The sequence below is a fragment of the Rhinolophus sinicus genome, chromosome X (genome assembly GCF_036562045.2).
Source record: "Rhinolophus sinicus isolate RSC01 chromosome X, ASM3656204v1, whole genome shotgun sequence".
NCBI lineage: Eukaryota > Metazoa > Chordata > Mammalia > Chiroptera > Rhinolophidae > Rhinolophus > Rhinolophus sinicus.
In genome coordinates this window covers 85,080,404-85,097,650 of record NC_133768.1, presented here as the reverse complement: position 1 = coordinate 85,097,650, position 17,247 = coordinate 85,080,404, and the positions used below count along the sequence as shown (strand labels likewise).

At 36.1% G+C, this 17,247-nt stretch overlaps 1 protein-coding gene across 5 annotated transcripts in view; it reads right to left on the bottom strand.

The window, feature by feature from the left end:
* The window catches only part of GRIA3 (glutamate ionotropic receptor AMPA type subunit 3), a 569,577-nt gene that overhangs the window by 219,373 nt on the left and 332,957 nt on the right, over nucleotides 1–17,247 (bottom strand). For 3 of the 5 annotated variants that reach the window (XR_012493554.1, XM_074324303.1, XM_074324302.1), the window contains exons 5-6: nucleotides 10,859–10,912; nucleotides 7,282–7,362 (exon numbers count right to left, since the gene is read on the bottom strand). Coding sequence is in view for 4 of the 5 variants with exons in the window: in XM_074324303.1 (XP_074180404.1) it covers nucleotides 7,282–7,362; nucleotides 10,859–10,912 (135 nt within the window). In the remaining variant the exon portion in view is untranslated. The remainder of the gene's footprint in view (nucleotides 1–7,281; nucleotides 7,363–10,858; nucleotides 10,913–17,247) is intronic. The other 2 variants (XM_074324305.1, XM_074324304.1) reach the window with 1 other exon arrangement.

Below are 17,247 nucleotides of genomic sequence, written 5' to 3'. Positions count from 1 at the left end.
TAAAGCCACAGCTTCTGTCTTCCCTGCAGGGAAGTGGACAAGGTATTGGGTATACAAGTGGTACAGAGAAAACATAACTTACTATGAAGACCTTTAGAGTAATATTACCCAAAGTGTATGTGGATTGCTGCTGGTTTGCTTTTTGTTACCAGTCTGAGATGAAATAAGGAAAGAAGTTGAGTTTATAAGGCTTTATAGCAATTTGACAGGGTAATATATGGCTGTTGAATCTAATACTAAAAAATGGGCTTATATTTTTTAATATCTTGTTTGGTTTATTTCATGTTTTTTAGTAATTTATTTTTCTTATACTTTTATTGGTTTGTGACGATTTGGGTAAAAACTGGCCCTTCTTTAAAGATAGTTTGAGAAGCACTGTTTTAAAGGATATATTCTGGGGGTCTGGGGGAAAAAACAGAATTCTTTCAATTCATCTTGTTAGAATATTGGGTAGGAAGTGATCTTTCCTTGTTAATTTCAGGCAGGCGAGAAAGAGAGGGTCAGAGGGATGGAGAGGGAGGGTGGAAAGTAGGGGGGAGAGAGAGAGAGAGAGAGAGAGAGAGAGAGAGAGAGAGAGAGAGAGAGAGAGATGATTGACTATAAAGTAGGGATTTTTGGACAGGAAGAATGAGAGTCTCAGAGTTGGCTAATTTAATCTTACAAGTGCCTATGGTTTTCTTTTCAAATTAAAGTTTATTGGGGTGACAAATGTTAGCAAAGTTACATAGATTTCAGGTGTACAATTCTGCATTACATCATCGATAAATCCCATTGTGTGTTCACCACCCAGAGTCAGGTCTCCTTCCATCACCATATATTTGATCCCCTTTACCCTCATCTACGACCGCCCTCACCCCTTAACCTCTGGTAACGACTAAACTATTGTCTGTGTCTATGAGTTTTTGTTTCTCATTTGTTTGTCTTATTTTTTTGTTGTTTTTCATTTATATACCACATATCAGTGAAATCATAAGGTTCTCTACATTTTCTGTCTGACTTATTTTGCTTAGCATTATACTCTCAAGATCCATCCATGTTGTCACAAATGGTCCTATTTCATCTTTTCTTACTGCCGAATAGTTTTCCATTGTGTATATATACCACAACTTCTTTATCCATTCATCTATCGAAGGACATTTTGGTTGTTTCCATGTCTTGGCCACCGTAAACAAAGCTGCAATGAACATTGGAGCACACTTGTCTTCATGGCTACATGTTCTCAATTTTTTGGGTAGATACCCAGGAGAGGGATTGCTGTGTCATTTGGTAATTCTATTCGTATTTTTTAAGGAATCTCCACACTGCCTTCCATAACGGCTGCACCAATCTGCATTCCCACCAACAGTGTATGAGGGTTCCTTTTTCTCCACAGCCTCTCCAACAGTTGTTACTATTTGTCTTGTTGATGACAGACATTCTAACTAGGGTGAGGTATATCTTATGGTGGTTTTAATTATTTTTAATTAAAGTTTATTGGTGTGACAATTGTTAGTAAAGTTGCATAGATTTCAGGTGTACATGATTGTGGTTTTGATTTGCATTTCTCTGATGATTAGTGATGTTGAACATTTTCTCATAAGTCTATTGGCCATTTGTATGTCCTCTTTGGATAAAGGTTTCTTCAGGTCCTTTGCCCGTTATTCAATTGTGTTTTTCATTTTTCTGTTGTTTAGTTGCATGTGTTCCTTGTATATTTTGGATATTAGCCCCTTATCGGAGGCACTGTTTGCAAAAATCTTGGGCCAATATGTTGGTTGCCTCTTTATTTTGTCGATGGTTTCTTTAGCTGTGCAGAAGCTTTTAAGTTTGATATAGTGTCATTCATTTATTTTAGCTTTTACTTCCCTTGACTTTGGAGTCAAACTCATGAAATGCTCTTTGGACCCAAGGTCCATAAGTTTAGTTCCTATGTTTGCTTCTATGCAGTTTAATGTTTGAGGGCTTATGGTTGAGTCCTTGATCCATTTGGAATTAATTTTGGTACATGGTGACAGATAGCATTCCAGTTTCACTCTTTTGCACGTGGCTTTCCAATACTGCCAGCACCATTTATTGAAGAGGCTGTCTTTTCTCCATTGTATGTTTTTTGCTTCTTTGTCAAAAATTATCTGTCCATATTTATGGGGGTTTATTTCTGGGTTCTCAATTCTATTCCATTGGTCTATGTGTCTGTTTTTCTGCCAATACCATGCTGTTTTTTTTTGTTTGTTTGTTTGTTTTTTCTTAATTAGTTTCAGGTGCACAAGACAAAGCAAAACTTAGACATTTATCATTTATATCCCTCACACTGTGTGAACCCCCCTCCCCCCATCCACTATCCCTCTGTACGTTCCCAAAACCTCTCACCTTCCCCTTATCCCCACCCCCCTGCCCATCTAGCAACCCTCAGTTTTTCCTCCCTTTTTCCAAAACTGTTTCTGATTAGTTCATTCACTTATTCTTTTCTTTAGATTCCACATATAAGTGAGATCATATGGTATTTGTCTTTCTCTTTCTGACTTATTTCACTTAACATAATGTTCTCTAGGTCCATCCATGTTGTTGCAAATGGTAAGATTTCTTTCTTCTTTATGGCTGCGTAATACTCCATTGTATAAATGTACTATCAATAAATCAACAAACAACAAGTGCTGGCGTGGATGCGGAGAAAAGGGAACGCTGGTGCACTGTTGGTGGGAATGCAGATTGGTGCAGCCACTATGGAAAACAGTTTGGAGATATCTCAAAAATCTGAAAATGGAACTACCTTCTGATCCAGCAATCCCACTCCTAGGTATCTATCCGGAGAAATCCAAAACTCCAATTCAAAAATCTTTATGCACTCCTATGTTTATTGCAGCACTATATACAATAGCCAAGACCTGGAAACAACCGAAATGCCCATCAGTAGAAGACTGGATTAAGAAACTGTGGTACCATGCTGTTTTGATTATTGTTGCCCTGTAGTACAAACTAAAGTCAGGGAGTGTGATACCTCCAGCATTGTTCTTTTTCTTAAGACTACTTTGGCTATTTGGGGTTTTTACAGTTCCAAACAAATCTGATGACTGTTTGTTCTATTTCCTTAAAAATACCATTTGGGTTTTGATGGGGATTGCATTAAATCTGTATATTGCTTTGGGTAATATGGCCATTTTAACTATGTTAATTCTTCAATTCCTTGAGCACGTAATGTCTTTCTATTTCTGTGTGTTTTCTTCAGTTTATTTTAAAAATGTCTAATAGTTTTCAGCATATAGGTCTTTCACATCCTTGGTTAAGTTTATTCCTAGGTATTTTATTCTTTTTGCTGCAATTGCAAAAGGAATAGTGTTTTGTATTTCTTTTTCTGAGATTTCATTGTTAGTATATAGGAAGGCAATGGAATTTTGTACGTTGATTTTGTTGCCAGCAACTTTACTGTATTCGTTGATTGTTTCTAATAGCTTTATGGTGGAGTCTTTTTGGTTTTCTATGTATAGCATCATGTTACCTTCAAAGTGACAATTTAACTGCTTCATTCCCAATTTGGATGCCTTTTATTTCTCTGCCAGATTGCTCTGGCAAGGACTTCCAACACTATGTTAAAGGCAGAGGTGATTGGGGACAAACCTGTCGTGTTCCTGAACTTAGGGCATAGGCTTCAGTTTTTCACCATTAATTATGAGGTTAGCTGAGGGTTTGTCATATATGGCATTTATTATGTTAAGTTATTTTCCTTCTATACCTATTTTATTAAGTGTTTTAACTATAAATGCATGTTGTATCTTGCCAAATGCTTTTTCTGCATGAATTAATATAATCATCTAAGTTTTGTCCTTTATTTTGTTTATGTGATGGATTTGCGTATGTTGAACCATACTTGTGCTCCAGGGATGAACCCCACTTGGTCGTGATGAATAATATTTTTAATGCATTGTTGTATTCGGTTTGCTAGAATTTTATTTAGGATATTTGCATCGGTATTCCTCAGAGATATTGGTCTGTAGTTTTCTTTTTTTGTGCTGTCCTTACCAGGTTTTGGTATCAGGGTAATGTTGGCCTCATAAAATGAGTTAGGCAGTACTGTCTCTTCTTCAATTTTTTGGAAGAATTTGAGCAGGATTGGTATTAGATCCTCTTTGAAGGTTTGGTAGAATTCACTAGTGAAGCCATCTAGTCCTGGACTTTTGCTTTTGGGAAGGTTTTGGATGACTGATTCAATTTTGTTACTGGTGATTGGTCTGTTTAGATTTTCCAGTTCTTCATGGTTCAGCCTTGGAAGGCTCTATGTTTCTAAGAACTTGTCCACTTCTTCTAGGTTATTGAATTTTGTGGCATATAGTCCTTCATAGCATTATTGGATGATCCTTTGTATTTCTGTGGTGTCCGTGATAACTATCCCATTTTCTTTTCTGATTTTGTTAATTAGTGTCTTCTCTCTTTTTATCTTAGTGAGTCTAGACAAGGGTTTGTCAATTTTGTTATTCTTTTCAAAGAACCAGCTCTTTGTCACATTAAGTTTTTCTATTGTCTTTTTGTTCTTCTGTTTCATTTAGTTCTGCTCTAATTTTTGTTATTTCCTTTCTTCTGCTGAACTTGGGTTTTACTTGTTTTTCTTTTTCTAGTTCTTTAAGGTGTAACATGAGGTTATTTATTTGGGAGTTTTCTTGTTTCTTGAGATAGGCCTGTAATGAGATAAATTTCCCTGTTAAAACTGCTTTCGCAGCATCCCAAAATTTTGGTAGGATGTATTTTCATTGTCATTTGTTTCTATGTATCTTTTGATCTCTCCTCTAACTTCTTATTTGACCCAGTCGTTCTTTAAAAGTATGTTGTTTAGTCTCCATGTATTTGTGTTTTTTCCCGCTTTCTTCTTTTTTTTTTCTTTTTTTTTTTTAATTAAATTTATTGGGGTGACAATTGTTAGTAAAATTACATAGATTTCAGGTGTACAATTCTGTATTACATCATCTATAATTCCCATTGTGTGTTCATCACCCAGAGTCAGTTCTTCCATCACCATATATTCGATCCCCCTTACCCTCACCTCCCCCCCCACCCCCCTTACCCTCTGGCAACCACTAAACTAGTGTCCGTGTCTATGAGTTTCTGTTTCTCATTTGTTTGTCTTGTTCTTTTGTTGTTTTTGGTTTATATACCACATATCAGTGAAATCACATGGTTCTCTGCTTTTTCTGTCTGACTTGTTTCGCTCAGCATTACTCTCTCAAGATCCATCCATGTTGTCACAAATGTTCCTATATCATCTTTTCTCACTGCCGAATAGTATTCCATTGTGTATATGTACCACAACTTCTTTATCCATTCATCTATCGAAGGACATTTTGGTTGTTTCCATGTCTTGGCCACCGTAAACAAAGCTGCAATGAACATTGGCGCGTGTCTTTATCTCTAAATGTTTTCAGATTTTTTGGGTAGATACCCAGGAGAGGGATTGCTGGGTCATACGGCAATTCTATTCGTAATTCTTTGAGGAACCTCCACACTGCCTTCCATAACGGCTGCACCAGTCTGCATTCCCACCAACAGTGTATGAGGGTTCCTTTTTCTCCACAACCTCTCCAACATTTGTTACTATTTGTCTTGTTGATGATAGCCATTCTGACTGGGGTGAGGTGATATCTCATTGTGGTTTTGATTTGCATTTCTCTGATGATTAGTGATGTTGAGCATTTTTCATATGTTTATTTGCCATTTGTATGTCCTCTTTGGAGAAATGTCTCTTCAAGTCCTCTGCCCATTTTTCAATTGGGTTGTTTGTTTTTTTGTTGTTGAGTTGCATGAGTTCCTTGTATATTCTGGATACTAGCCCCTTATCGGAGGCACTGTTTGCAAAAATCTTCTCCCATTCAGTTGGTGGCCTCTTTATTTTGTCAATGGTTTCTTTTGCTGTGCAGAAGCTTTTAAGTTTCATATAGTCCCATTCGTTTATTTTAGCTTTTACTTCCATTGCCTTTGGAGTCAAGTTCATAAAATGCTCTTTGAACCCAAGGTCCATAAGTTTAGTACCTATGTTTTCTTCTATGCAGTTTATTGTGTCAGGTCTTATGCTTAAGTCTTTGATCCATTTTGAATTAACTTTGGTACATGGTGACAAATAGCAGTCCAGTTTCATTCTTTTGCACGTGGCTATCCAATTCTCCCAGCACCATTTATTGAAGAGGCTGTCTTTGCTCCATTGTATGTTTTTAGCTTGTTTGTCAAAAATTATCTGTCCATATTTATGTGGTTTTATTTCTGGGTTCTCAATTCTATTCCATTGGTCTATGTGTCTGTTTTTCTGAACATGGCTCTGTTTTTGCTCCCTGATTTATGTCCTCAGTATTCACCCAGCTGAGGTGCCTACACTCTCACTCCTGGCCTTCTCTGTCCAAAGTGACCCTACATGAGGAAGAAATGTAGAGCTGGAAGTGACCTTGGGATATTTTTCCAAATTTTAGTCATTAATAAACCATCTTTACAGTTTTTTTTAAATTTTGCAATAGGTGATCATCTGAAGTATTATTTACCTAACATTTTTTCTTTACATTGACTATGTTTTTTAACCTAAATATCTACTTTATCCTCGTTCTGAAGAATGACATCTGTAAAAGCACAGAATTGATGGGATAGTTTTTGTCTTTTCCTAATACATATTTAATATAAATTCAAAACTAATCAGTTTAAGAACTTTAGCTATGTACTACCTAAAATCATCTCATGTACAAATAGCACACTTTGGGAAATAGCAATCTGGTCTAACTCTTCATTTTACAGATTAAGAAGCAGCTTCAGAGAGGTTTGGTTTGTTGCAAGGCTAGTTAGATGAACTCTTGGGATTTAAACCTGCCTTGTAGCACCTGATCTTGTGCTTTCTTTCATTATTCCTAGGGTTAATATAGGGTTCTTCTTTTAATTAAAGTTTATTGGGGTGACAATTGTTAGTAAAGTTACATAGGTTTCAGGTGTACAATTCTGTAATACATCATCTATATATTACATTGTGTGTTCACTACCCAGAGTCAGTTCTCCTTTCATCACCATATATTTGATCCCCTTTACCCTCATCTACCACTCCCCTCCCCCCTTACCCTCTGGTAACCACTAAACTATTGTCTGTGTCTATGAGTTTTTGTTTCTTCCTTTGTTTGCCTGTTCCTTTGTTGTTTTCAGTTTTATATACCACACATCAGTGAAATCATATGGTTCTCCATTTTTTCTGACTTATTTTGCTGAGCTATTATTGACATATATGAAAAGATTATATCACAGTACATAACATGTCTGGGAATGCAGTGTAAAGGATCCTTTCTTTCTTACCATGAAAGAAAGAGGCTGCTTGACTGACAAATTATATAAATACTGGTTACCTCTGGTATTAGAGTGGAGAAACATTACCACCTGAGAGAGAAAAAAGAAGAGAAAACAATTAATTATGGAACGACTCCTAAGAAGAAATGACATCATCAACTTATACAGAATTTATAAGAGACTTACTTGTTCTATTGAGATGTCAACTTCTGGCCTGAACAGACCATATATGTGGCCTGTGTTCCTGATGGAATCTTTTGTTTCTTCCAGGGATTTCAACAATTTAAAAAGTTTTGCACCTTGTTGTCCACACTGAAAAGTACACCCTGACATGTGAAAGGCCTTTGTTGAAGCATTTATGCACTATCCAAGTTTTCTCACTTTAGGATTGTTGCCAGGGAAGGTCCATGTAAAAGCACATAGAAGTCTTTGCCAGATAGATGGGGCTCAATAGCAAAGGGGACACCTGGGGATCTGGTGCAGGTGATTCCAGAAAGATTAGATAAGCAGTGTGACTATCTTTGATTTTGCATTTGTAGAAGGAGGCAGTGGTTCTGTGCTTTTGTTACACTAAGACACAGATTGACTTTGTTCTCCTGTATATACCTTCAGTTTCCATCCAGCTGGCTCATCTTGAAAGGAAACATTTTCTTAGCTCCACTTTCCTTTTTTTTTGCCATCTAATTGACTTCTATGTAGTTTTGGTTTGCTGTGTATGTTTTGCGTATGTCTTTCATGGAGAGGTTTGGTTTTTTTTTAATCCACTTTAAAAATCTGGAAACCATAGTAGGGATAATTTGTCTCATTATTTTTTTTTATCAGAGATTAGCAGCAGTTCCTATCACTATTGCCATATGCAATGTGATGTAGAGTACAGGGACTTATGGAAACACAAGGCTGTGTTCCAATGAAAAGAAGATTACTAGAGGAAGAGAAGGGGTGGCAACTCAAAGCATGGAGAATAAGTTCATATTTTCATTACCCAGACTAGCATGATATTATATATTACATTCATTTTCAAGGAACAAACTTTGCTTGTTTCTTATAGTAGCATCCTCCCAAGGTTTCATAATTCTGAGTTCTGTGTTAGACATTCATTTTACCATCTTTTCCCCAACCTTCTCCTAGTTGTATCTCTTGCAGTTGTATCACTCCATAGGCTTTCATTTTTGTCATGTCTGTGTCTCAAAGTTGAAACCAGAACTCACCTGAAGGCTTATCAGTAGGATTAGGAAGACCCACTAGAATTTTAGAATGGGAAAGGTCTTTACAGATCATCTGGTCATTTTAATCCAACTGAGAGAGCCATTGGTGTACATGGCTCAGCTCTCCCTTTAAGATAGAACTTACCTCCAGGAGTTGAGTTAGCTGACAGCCTCCAGCTTCCAGTGCCTTCAGGGTCTACCTCAGTTTTCACGCCAGAGGTGTGTGCTTCCTGGGCAGCTGCCAGCCAATGGCTGAGCAAAGTGGGGGGTACAATGGCTCACCATTTTGGGGCAGCATGGGGTTCCTCTATGAACAAGCTTTGCACCAGAGCTCCCAGTTGTGTGGACTTTCTTAGAGATATACCACAGTCTAAAGCTCTTCTTATCAAACTTCCTTCTTTTCCATCTGCTTCATTTATATCAGAACTATATTGCGGTCTGAAGCTCTCCTTGCTTACTTGTGTCTCTTTCCCTTTTATTTTTCACAGGTATTACTCCTAATAAATATCTTACGTTTCTAATTATACCTTAGTATCTATTCCCAAAGGATCAAACCAATACATCAATAACCCCCACTCTCATCTGAGTTTAATAGTAAGGAAACTGAGGTCCACAGAAGTGAAATGAATTACCCAAAGTGCCATAGCTAACTAGTGGCAAAGACAATATGACATCCCAAATTTTCTGACCCCTAGTTCAATGTTCTTTACAAAATTTCAGTTGTCCACCACCAGTCATGTATACAAAAAACAGATTTTGCTGTATCTGGTTATCCCTCATGCTGTTATTTCTGTAACACATTTGACACATTAAAAATATTTCATTTGTTGTTAAATCTCTACTTTAGTCCTGTGTGAAGTAATAATATCCATAAAATTTGGATTTTGATATGCTAATTTTATATTTTTCTAATACATATCAAATAAATACATTACCATTATAATAAAAAAGTTTTTGTATGTACTACCTAGAGTCATATCATTTACTGTCAGTGACAGGTGAACCCTAGGACTTACAAGATGGAGGAGAAGGTAAAGAAAGAGGGAGAAAGGAAAGAAGGAAGACAGGGAGGAAGGGAGGAAGGAAAGCGAAAAACTTATTGGTGAGGAAAAAATAGTAAAAACCTATCAATAACTGCCCCACATGCTATGCCATGACCTCCTTGTTTCCTGCCAAGTTTGGTACAACCTCCAGTGAGTGAACAAATATCCTTTACCTATTGGTTGCCTAAAAAACAAATTCAATGTATTCAGATGTAAATTAAGAATCAAGAGTTTTCCCTAAAAGAGCCCATTCATTTTTCTCCAAATGGACTGCAGTGCTCCACTTTGAGCAATTTATTGGAAAAGATGCATGCTATATATTTTTTGCATGCTATATTTCAAAGCAGTTGTTCTAATTTTCATCTTATACAGTTTTTTAGTGTACACACTTCCTGAGAAAGGGGTTTAATTAACATTTCCTTTCTCATTTAAAAAAATATTCATTAGTAAAACAAATTAAGATTTTTTTCCTTTGAATGAAGAAATCTAAGAATATAATTACAATTATCTTTCAAATTTGTTGATATTCTTTTGTTTTAAGAGCCTTGTAATGGTTATGGGTCTATTTTACTAATGAAACAAAATTGGGATTAGGGCATACGTTATGTAATAATTTAATAGATTCTTAGTTTCAAAGTAATAATTTAACATTTCTCTTGGAATATCATTCAGAACCTCTGCCAAATATATATTACTGATTTAGAAGCCATTTTGTTAATCCATAAACCAATTATCCTTTTAGAAAAAGAAGAGCTTAAAATAATCTAAATGAAATACTAGCTTCCAGAATGTCACAAATTTTAAAGGCATGGACTGTTTGAAGGTAGAGATTTAAGTTGTGTTTTATAAGTAGAAAGGTAGATATGCACTTTGGCAAAGTAACTTAATATTCCATGTTCAACCTATTTCTAGCATCTGGCTTGAAAAGATTTGGTAGTAGTCTGCTTCAGGAAAACAAATCCAGTACTGATGTGCACATACACTTGGATTAATTGGGGAAAGAGTCATGTGCCCCCATCTTTTGTTTTGCATTTCAAACCTGGGTACAATGGTTTAAATTTCAAATCCAAATTGAATCTAAGAATAGTCAGTTAAGAAACACATCAAATTATTATTTTTTAAATGAGGAGAAAATATAATAAGCTTCACAACTAAAATAGAGACAACATAATTGAAAATAAGGCTATTACATTCAGGTTTTGGTATTTACTGACTCATTCTCCAAACATCGAGAGAACAAATTAGGTAATTCATGTATTTCTTTTTTAGACAATTACACACGACACAAATGAAATAGAGTACATTGCCCTAGGAAACTTAAACATTGTTTGCTCTTACCAGATTAGCAAGCATGTAGTGATAACCTCTTGAATGTTTCCCCAGGATCACAACCTACAGAAAGAAATAAAAAATATTGTTTATTCAAGAAGAATATTTTCTTTCTTTTTTTTTTAAATTTTATTTTATTAAATTTATTGGGGTGACAATTGTTAGTAAAATTACATAGATTTCAGGTGTACAATTCTGTATTACATCATCTATAAATCCCATTGTTTGTTCATCACCCAGAGTCAGTTCTCCTTCCATCACCATATATTCGATCCCCCTTTCAATTGCATAATCAGTGTGATGGCTAGAACAAATTACTTTTAAGTGATCAACAAAATGTTAGGTCTTTATACAGTAAAATCACAGGTAAGTGGACCAGATTTCCTTTTGTCGCATTTCACTTTCAGGCAGAGAATACAGGAAGAATTGCGAATATCAAAGTTAAAAATGTCAACAACAAAGGAAAAAAACTAAATTTTCAGGTCAGTAACATCACTCTCACTTAACATAGATGGTGAAAGCAATGAAGCTGATGATTCCCCCACCCCATGAACTGGATTTCTGTACTTAGCTTTTGAGATGGCAAATGGGCTGAACTTTGCATACAAATGAGAAAATAGAATGTATGGTACTTTTATTGTTGTTATCTGGAATGCTGAGGGAACAGAACAGTCAAGGAATGGGGTTAATGGGATTTTCAGGTTAATTGAGTTTGCTTTGCTTATTGAAAACTTTTCTAAAATGCTTGCATTCCTTTTTCCTGCTTTAATCTGAAAAATTTGTGACCATCTGTACATCTTTTGGTGCTGAATATGATGCCTTACGGTAGTGGGGAAGGAAATTTTCCTTTAGGGGACATTTGGCAATGCCTAGAGACATTTTTGGTTGTCACATCTGAGAAGGGTGACTAGCATCTAGCAGGTAGAGGCAAGGGATGCTTCTGAATGTGCTACAATGGACAGGAAAGCCCCCCACAACAAAAAAATTATCCAGCAAAAAAGTCAGTGGAGCCAAGGTTGAGAAACCTTGCCTTAGGTTCATCATTCTCATTGTAATTTTCATGAGTAAAACTGACTCATATCCTTATCATTTACAAAGTGCATTTTTTATTATCTCAAAATATGTAAGTGGATTCAATATTTTCCAATGAAATGTATTGGTTGGCAGCTGGAAGTTTTTGACTGAATGCCTGACATAGCTTATTTCCAGATAGCTAAGTACATCAGAAATTCTGGTTAATTGAGGATTTTATAAAACGTCATTTTATTGACTACCAAGTATGTGCAAAGTACTGTTTTGAATACAGGGAATGGGAACAAGGAGGTGGGTAACATAAAAGTTGAGGACACAACCAGAGCTGGAACCAGGATTTGTACAGGCCTGAAGCTAATAGCACCTTAGGAACACTTTTTAAGAAAAACAATACAAAATTATGAATACAATATTTGCAATAAAGCCTTGAATAGAATCCATGTAAGTAAGAGACCATTAAGTTTAAGCTTCATGATAAGTTCCATTTGGACACAGCTGTCACAGGGTTTAAAAACAACTTGTGAAGACAATAAAATTGCACGTACGAGGTCTGACAATTATATTTGTGAATTCATCCTAGAAAAATTGCTACATGACTCATTGCTGAATATCACTATGGTCGCCTTTGAAGTACTCCGCTTGGGAAGCTATGCACTGACGTCAGCGCCTAGTCCACCTTTCAAAGCAATTTTGGAACTCATTTTCTGGAATGGCCATCAGTGTTCATTGTATTACCCTGATGTCCTGAATGTCATCAAAATGTCTTCCTTTCAATATTTCCTTTATCTTTGGGTAAAGAAAGAAGTCATTGGGGGCCAGATCAGGTGAGAAGGGAGGGTGTTCCAATACAGTTATTTGTTTACTGGCTAAAAACTCCCTCACAGACAGTGCCGTGTGAACTGGTGCATTGTCGTGGTGCAAGAGCCATGAATTGTTGGCGAAAAGTTCAGGTCATTTAACTTTTTAATGCAGCCTTTCACCACTTCCAAATAGTAAACTTGGTTAACTGTTTATCCAGTTGGTACAAATTCCTAATGAATAATCCCTCTGATATCAAAAAAGTTAGCAACTGCGTTTTGACTCCTGATTTGGACTGCTGGAATTATTTGGTCATGGAGAATTGGCTGACTTTCATTGTGTACTTTGATGCTTTGTTTCAGAGTCCTGTTGGTACACCTATGTTTCATCACCAGTGATAACACAGCCCAAAACATGGTCTTGCCTCTCCAAAAGGTCTTGGCAAACTTCAACTCTCCTTTGCTTTTGTTCATTGGTGAGCTTCCTCAGGACCATTTTTGTACACACCTTTCTCATGCCAAAATTTTCAGTTAAGATTTCCCTAACTGTTTTTCTATCGATGTTTCCTTGGTCTGCTGTGCTTCTCACAGTTAGCCAATGATTTTGACATACAATTCGACAAATCTTTGCAGTGTTTTCATCAGTTGTGCTCGTTACTGGCTTCCCTGACCTCTGTTCATCAGTGACATGTTCTCTCTCCTCAGAAAAATGTTTACTCCATTTGTACACTGCTGTTTTCTTCATGGCATTTCCCCCATAAACTTGGACTAACATGCCCCTGATTTCACTTTTGCTCTTGCCAAGTTTAACAAGATTTTTTTTTTAAATTAAAGTTTATTGGGGTGACAATTGTTAGTAAAGTTACATAGTTTTCAGGTATACAATTCTGTATTACATCATCTATAAATCACATTGTGTAAGAAATTTAATGTTTGTTTGTTGCTCTAATTCAACCCCAGACATTCTCGTGACGGCACATAAAAACGTGCAACAACAGTAATGAATGCCTCTCAGCAAGACACCGCCACACGTCGACATGAACACAGCTGTGAGACACTGCTGTACCAAAGTTATGAAACCATACCGAGCTGTTTGTACAGTGCTGCCAATGTAAGTGCATGGTGGCAAGTTCATGATTTTAATTGTCAGACCTCATATACAAAACCAGAACTATATATAAAAAGACATTGCAATAATAATAAAATATTGCCCTTAATTGAGTACCTAATATATGCCAGGGACTGTGCTAAGTACTTTATATGTATTTAATCCCTAGAACAATTTAATAGATTAAATATCACTAGTTCCATTTGATAGATGAGGCATCTCAGCCAAAGAGAATTTAAGTCATTTGCCCAAGGTCACATAGCTAAGAAGTGGTAAAGCTGGAATTAGAACCTGGGTCTGTCTGCCTCTAGAACCCATATTCCTGGCAGTTCATTACATGGTTTCTTAATACATGCTAAATGTAAAATACCAATGATTGCTCTAGGTTCTGGGAGAAGAGGTGTCTAAGGACTGCTGGAGTATATAACGAAGTCTTCCTGGGGGATATGAGATTTGAGCTGGCTCAGAGGAGTGGAACCACATATTCAAATACCATGCTTATCATGCTGACATTAGAAGCCCTCAAGTCATTTCAAGTGAAGGGAGGGAGGGAAGAAAGGAGGGAAAGAGAGATGGAGAAAACATGAAGTGAGAGCACTGTTTTAATTAATCTAAAATATGAGCCACATTTCTGACTGGTTATTTATGGACGAAATCAAAGGTTAATGAATGTCTTGAGGAGGTGATTTTTCATGCTGCTATGACACAAAATGAGCTGTTAGGTATCTGCTGGGATATATTTTTCAGTATCCACTTGTGAGAAACATCTTTACTGGTGACACTTGTTAAGTTTTGATGGCAAGCTGGGACCATACATTTGTTGAATTTTTAATTCACTGATAACCCTCAACACAATAAAATCAGAGGGTTTTAAGTTCTGCCAAACAAATGAGCAAGATTCCTAAAGAAATCTAGCAGAGCCTAGACAGAAACAAAGAAGCAAGCCCAAAAGAAATGGAGTATGTCTTTCTTATCAGAAGAAGGGCTTAGTGTCCTTTTGAGCATAGGAAAGGTGAGAGGAAGCCATGGAAGACATTAATGTTGTGAAAGGAGCCCCAAACGAGAACCCAGGAGCCAACCTTGTCATGCACTTTGTTTGACTGGGTGAATCACTCAACTTTCTCCAGCTTTCATTTCCTTATCTATAATCTGGGATAATGAGCCTGGTCCTTCCTATTTCAGCAGTGTTGTCAACATCAAACCAAATAACATCCAAAAAAGTGTTTAGAATGTGCAGCATGTAATTATGTGATGTTAAATAACTGTGGGAAGGGGTTATTCACTAAGATTATCTCTTCAGGTTGAGAAAAACTTGAATTTATTGGAATATCCTCTTTAGTCCAGGCCCAGAGGATCTGTTCAAAACAAACTCATTTGAAGGTAGATGTCTCACAACATCACTCTTTCAAAACTTAGCTTAAACTGGAATATATGGGAAAGTTGTCTAAAGATAGAAACCTTTAGGTGTCACAAAGCTGCTGCCTTGAAGGCCACAATTATTTCCTCATCCTTACTTTCAGTGCCTCTTTAACACTTATTTAATATACAGTTCTTACCAATTTTGGTTTTTCAGTTCACAGTAAATGAAAAGCTACAAATTAGAAAGGTTATGTATAGTGGGAGGGGGTGATATTAAAAAGATGTATATTAGCAACAGAGCAAATGACAGACTGACTTAAAGGAGAAGGAGGGGATTTAAAAAAAGCAGACAACATTTGTACTAATGCAGAGTATAATCAGGGGTGTTCTTTGTGAATGCCTGAGTCATCAGAGAAATGGCTTGTTGCAATCAGTGATTTCTGCTGAAAAACATAGCTATATGTATAATAATTTTATGGAAGATTTCCATCAGAAATCATAAAAGTCTCAATACTTAAGAGAGTACACTTCAATTATCTTGAAATCTCACTTGGGGCAGCAGTGATCCTACTGATGTGAGCTGAGTGAGGCCTCACTGCAAAAAGCGTCATATTTTGTAGTTGGACTTTCCCTTTTTTGAATTTTTGGTGCAGGGTTTGTGGGACTAAGGGTGAGATAGGCAGGTTGTACATAATATAAGTGCACAAAAGAACTAGTTAATGGGAATGGTTCTTCAATTAATACTAAATCTTTTTTCTTTCCATCTGTTATAGATGAACAAGGCATAAATTGTATACCTTCAGGTATTTAATGAAACTGGTAACAACAACAAAAAAATTCGACTTTGCTTTTACAGTAATTATAATAACTCTTTCTGAATTAGTTTCAGAACTTCAAGTATAAAAGTTCTTAAACAGTCTACTGAAATTTAAGAAGGAAATACCAAATTCCAAATTCTATGCACTATATTCACTGCACCTTTGTAAGATTTGTTGGAGATGATGGATGGCTTGATGCAATGGTAGATATGATAAATATAATAAGGGGAAATGTGTATAATGTAGATAAAACTTCCTCCTGTCTTAAGGAAATTTGTTTTTATCGTCACAAATAAGATCTAAAAGAAAAAAAATGTCACAATCCTCAATCACTACAACAAACCACAGTCTAATTTGTAGAAGGAAAAAACTCCTACATACTAACTCACTGAGTCATGCATATAGCAGCATATTAAATTATTTGTTAAAGAAGTCATTGAATGATAGTCTATTCGTTTGGGGGAGACTTCCCCTTGTTGACTTCCCCATCCACTTACCTGTGAAATTCGGGGCTGGGTATCATTGAAGAATTAAAAACAATTCAGGAAATGCTCAGTAGGTTTTCTATGTAAGAGGCCCTTTTCTTTTTCAATGTAATGTTTTATCTAGACATTTTCATAATTTTAGAAATTTGAAGTTAGATTGCTCCACGAGACTACTTGAGAGAGGCCCAAACACATTGAGAACAAAATCATCCGCTTTTCTATGCTCACATTAATATATATATATATATATATATATATATATATATATATATATATAATGTTTCCGAGGAAATAAGACCTAGCCAGACCATCACCTCTAATGCATCTTTTGGAGCAAATATTAATATAAGACCTGGTCATATTTTAATATAAGACTATAAGACCAGGTCTTATATAATATAATACAATATGAGACCAGGTCTTATATTAATTTTAGCTTCAAAAGATGCATTAGAGCTGGTGGTCTGGCTAGGTCTTATTTTCAGGGAAACAGGATATATATATATATATATATATATATATATATATATATATATATATATGAAAAGTGTCTATGTTTTTTCCCCCCTTCAGTCCCTAAGGGATACAGATTAAGTTATTTGCAGACCAAAATATCTCCAGGTTTGGATTTTGTACATTGGTGAGAAAAAAGGATCTATGTATAAAGATTGATCTTGCTTTGAGTACACAACATGCCTTGCCATTCATCTTAATCTGTTTCTCTTTGATTTAGGGACACGAGACTGTTTGGAGAGCTGAGAAGAGAAATGGAGGATGTTTCTGGTTTTCCTTCACCAGA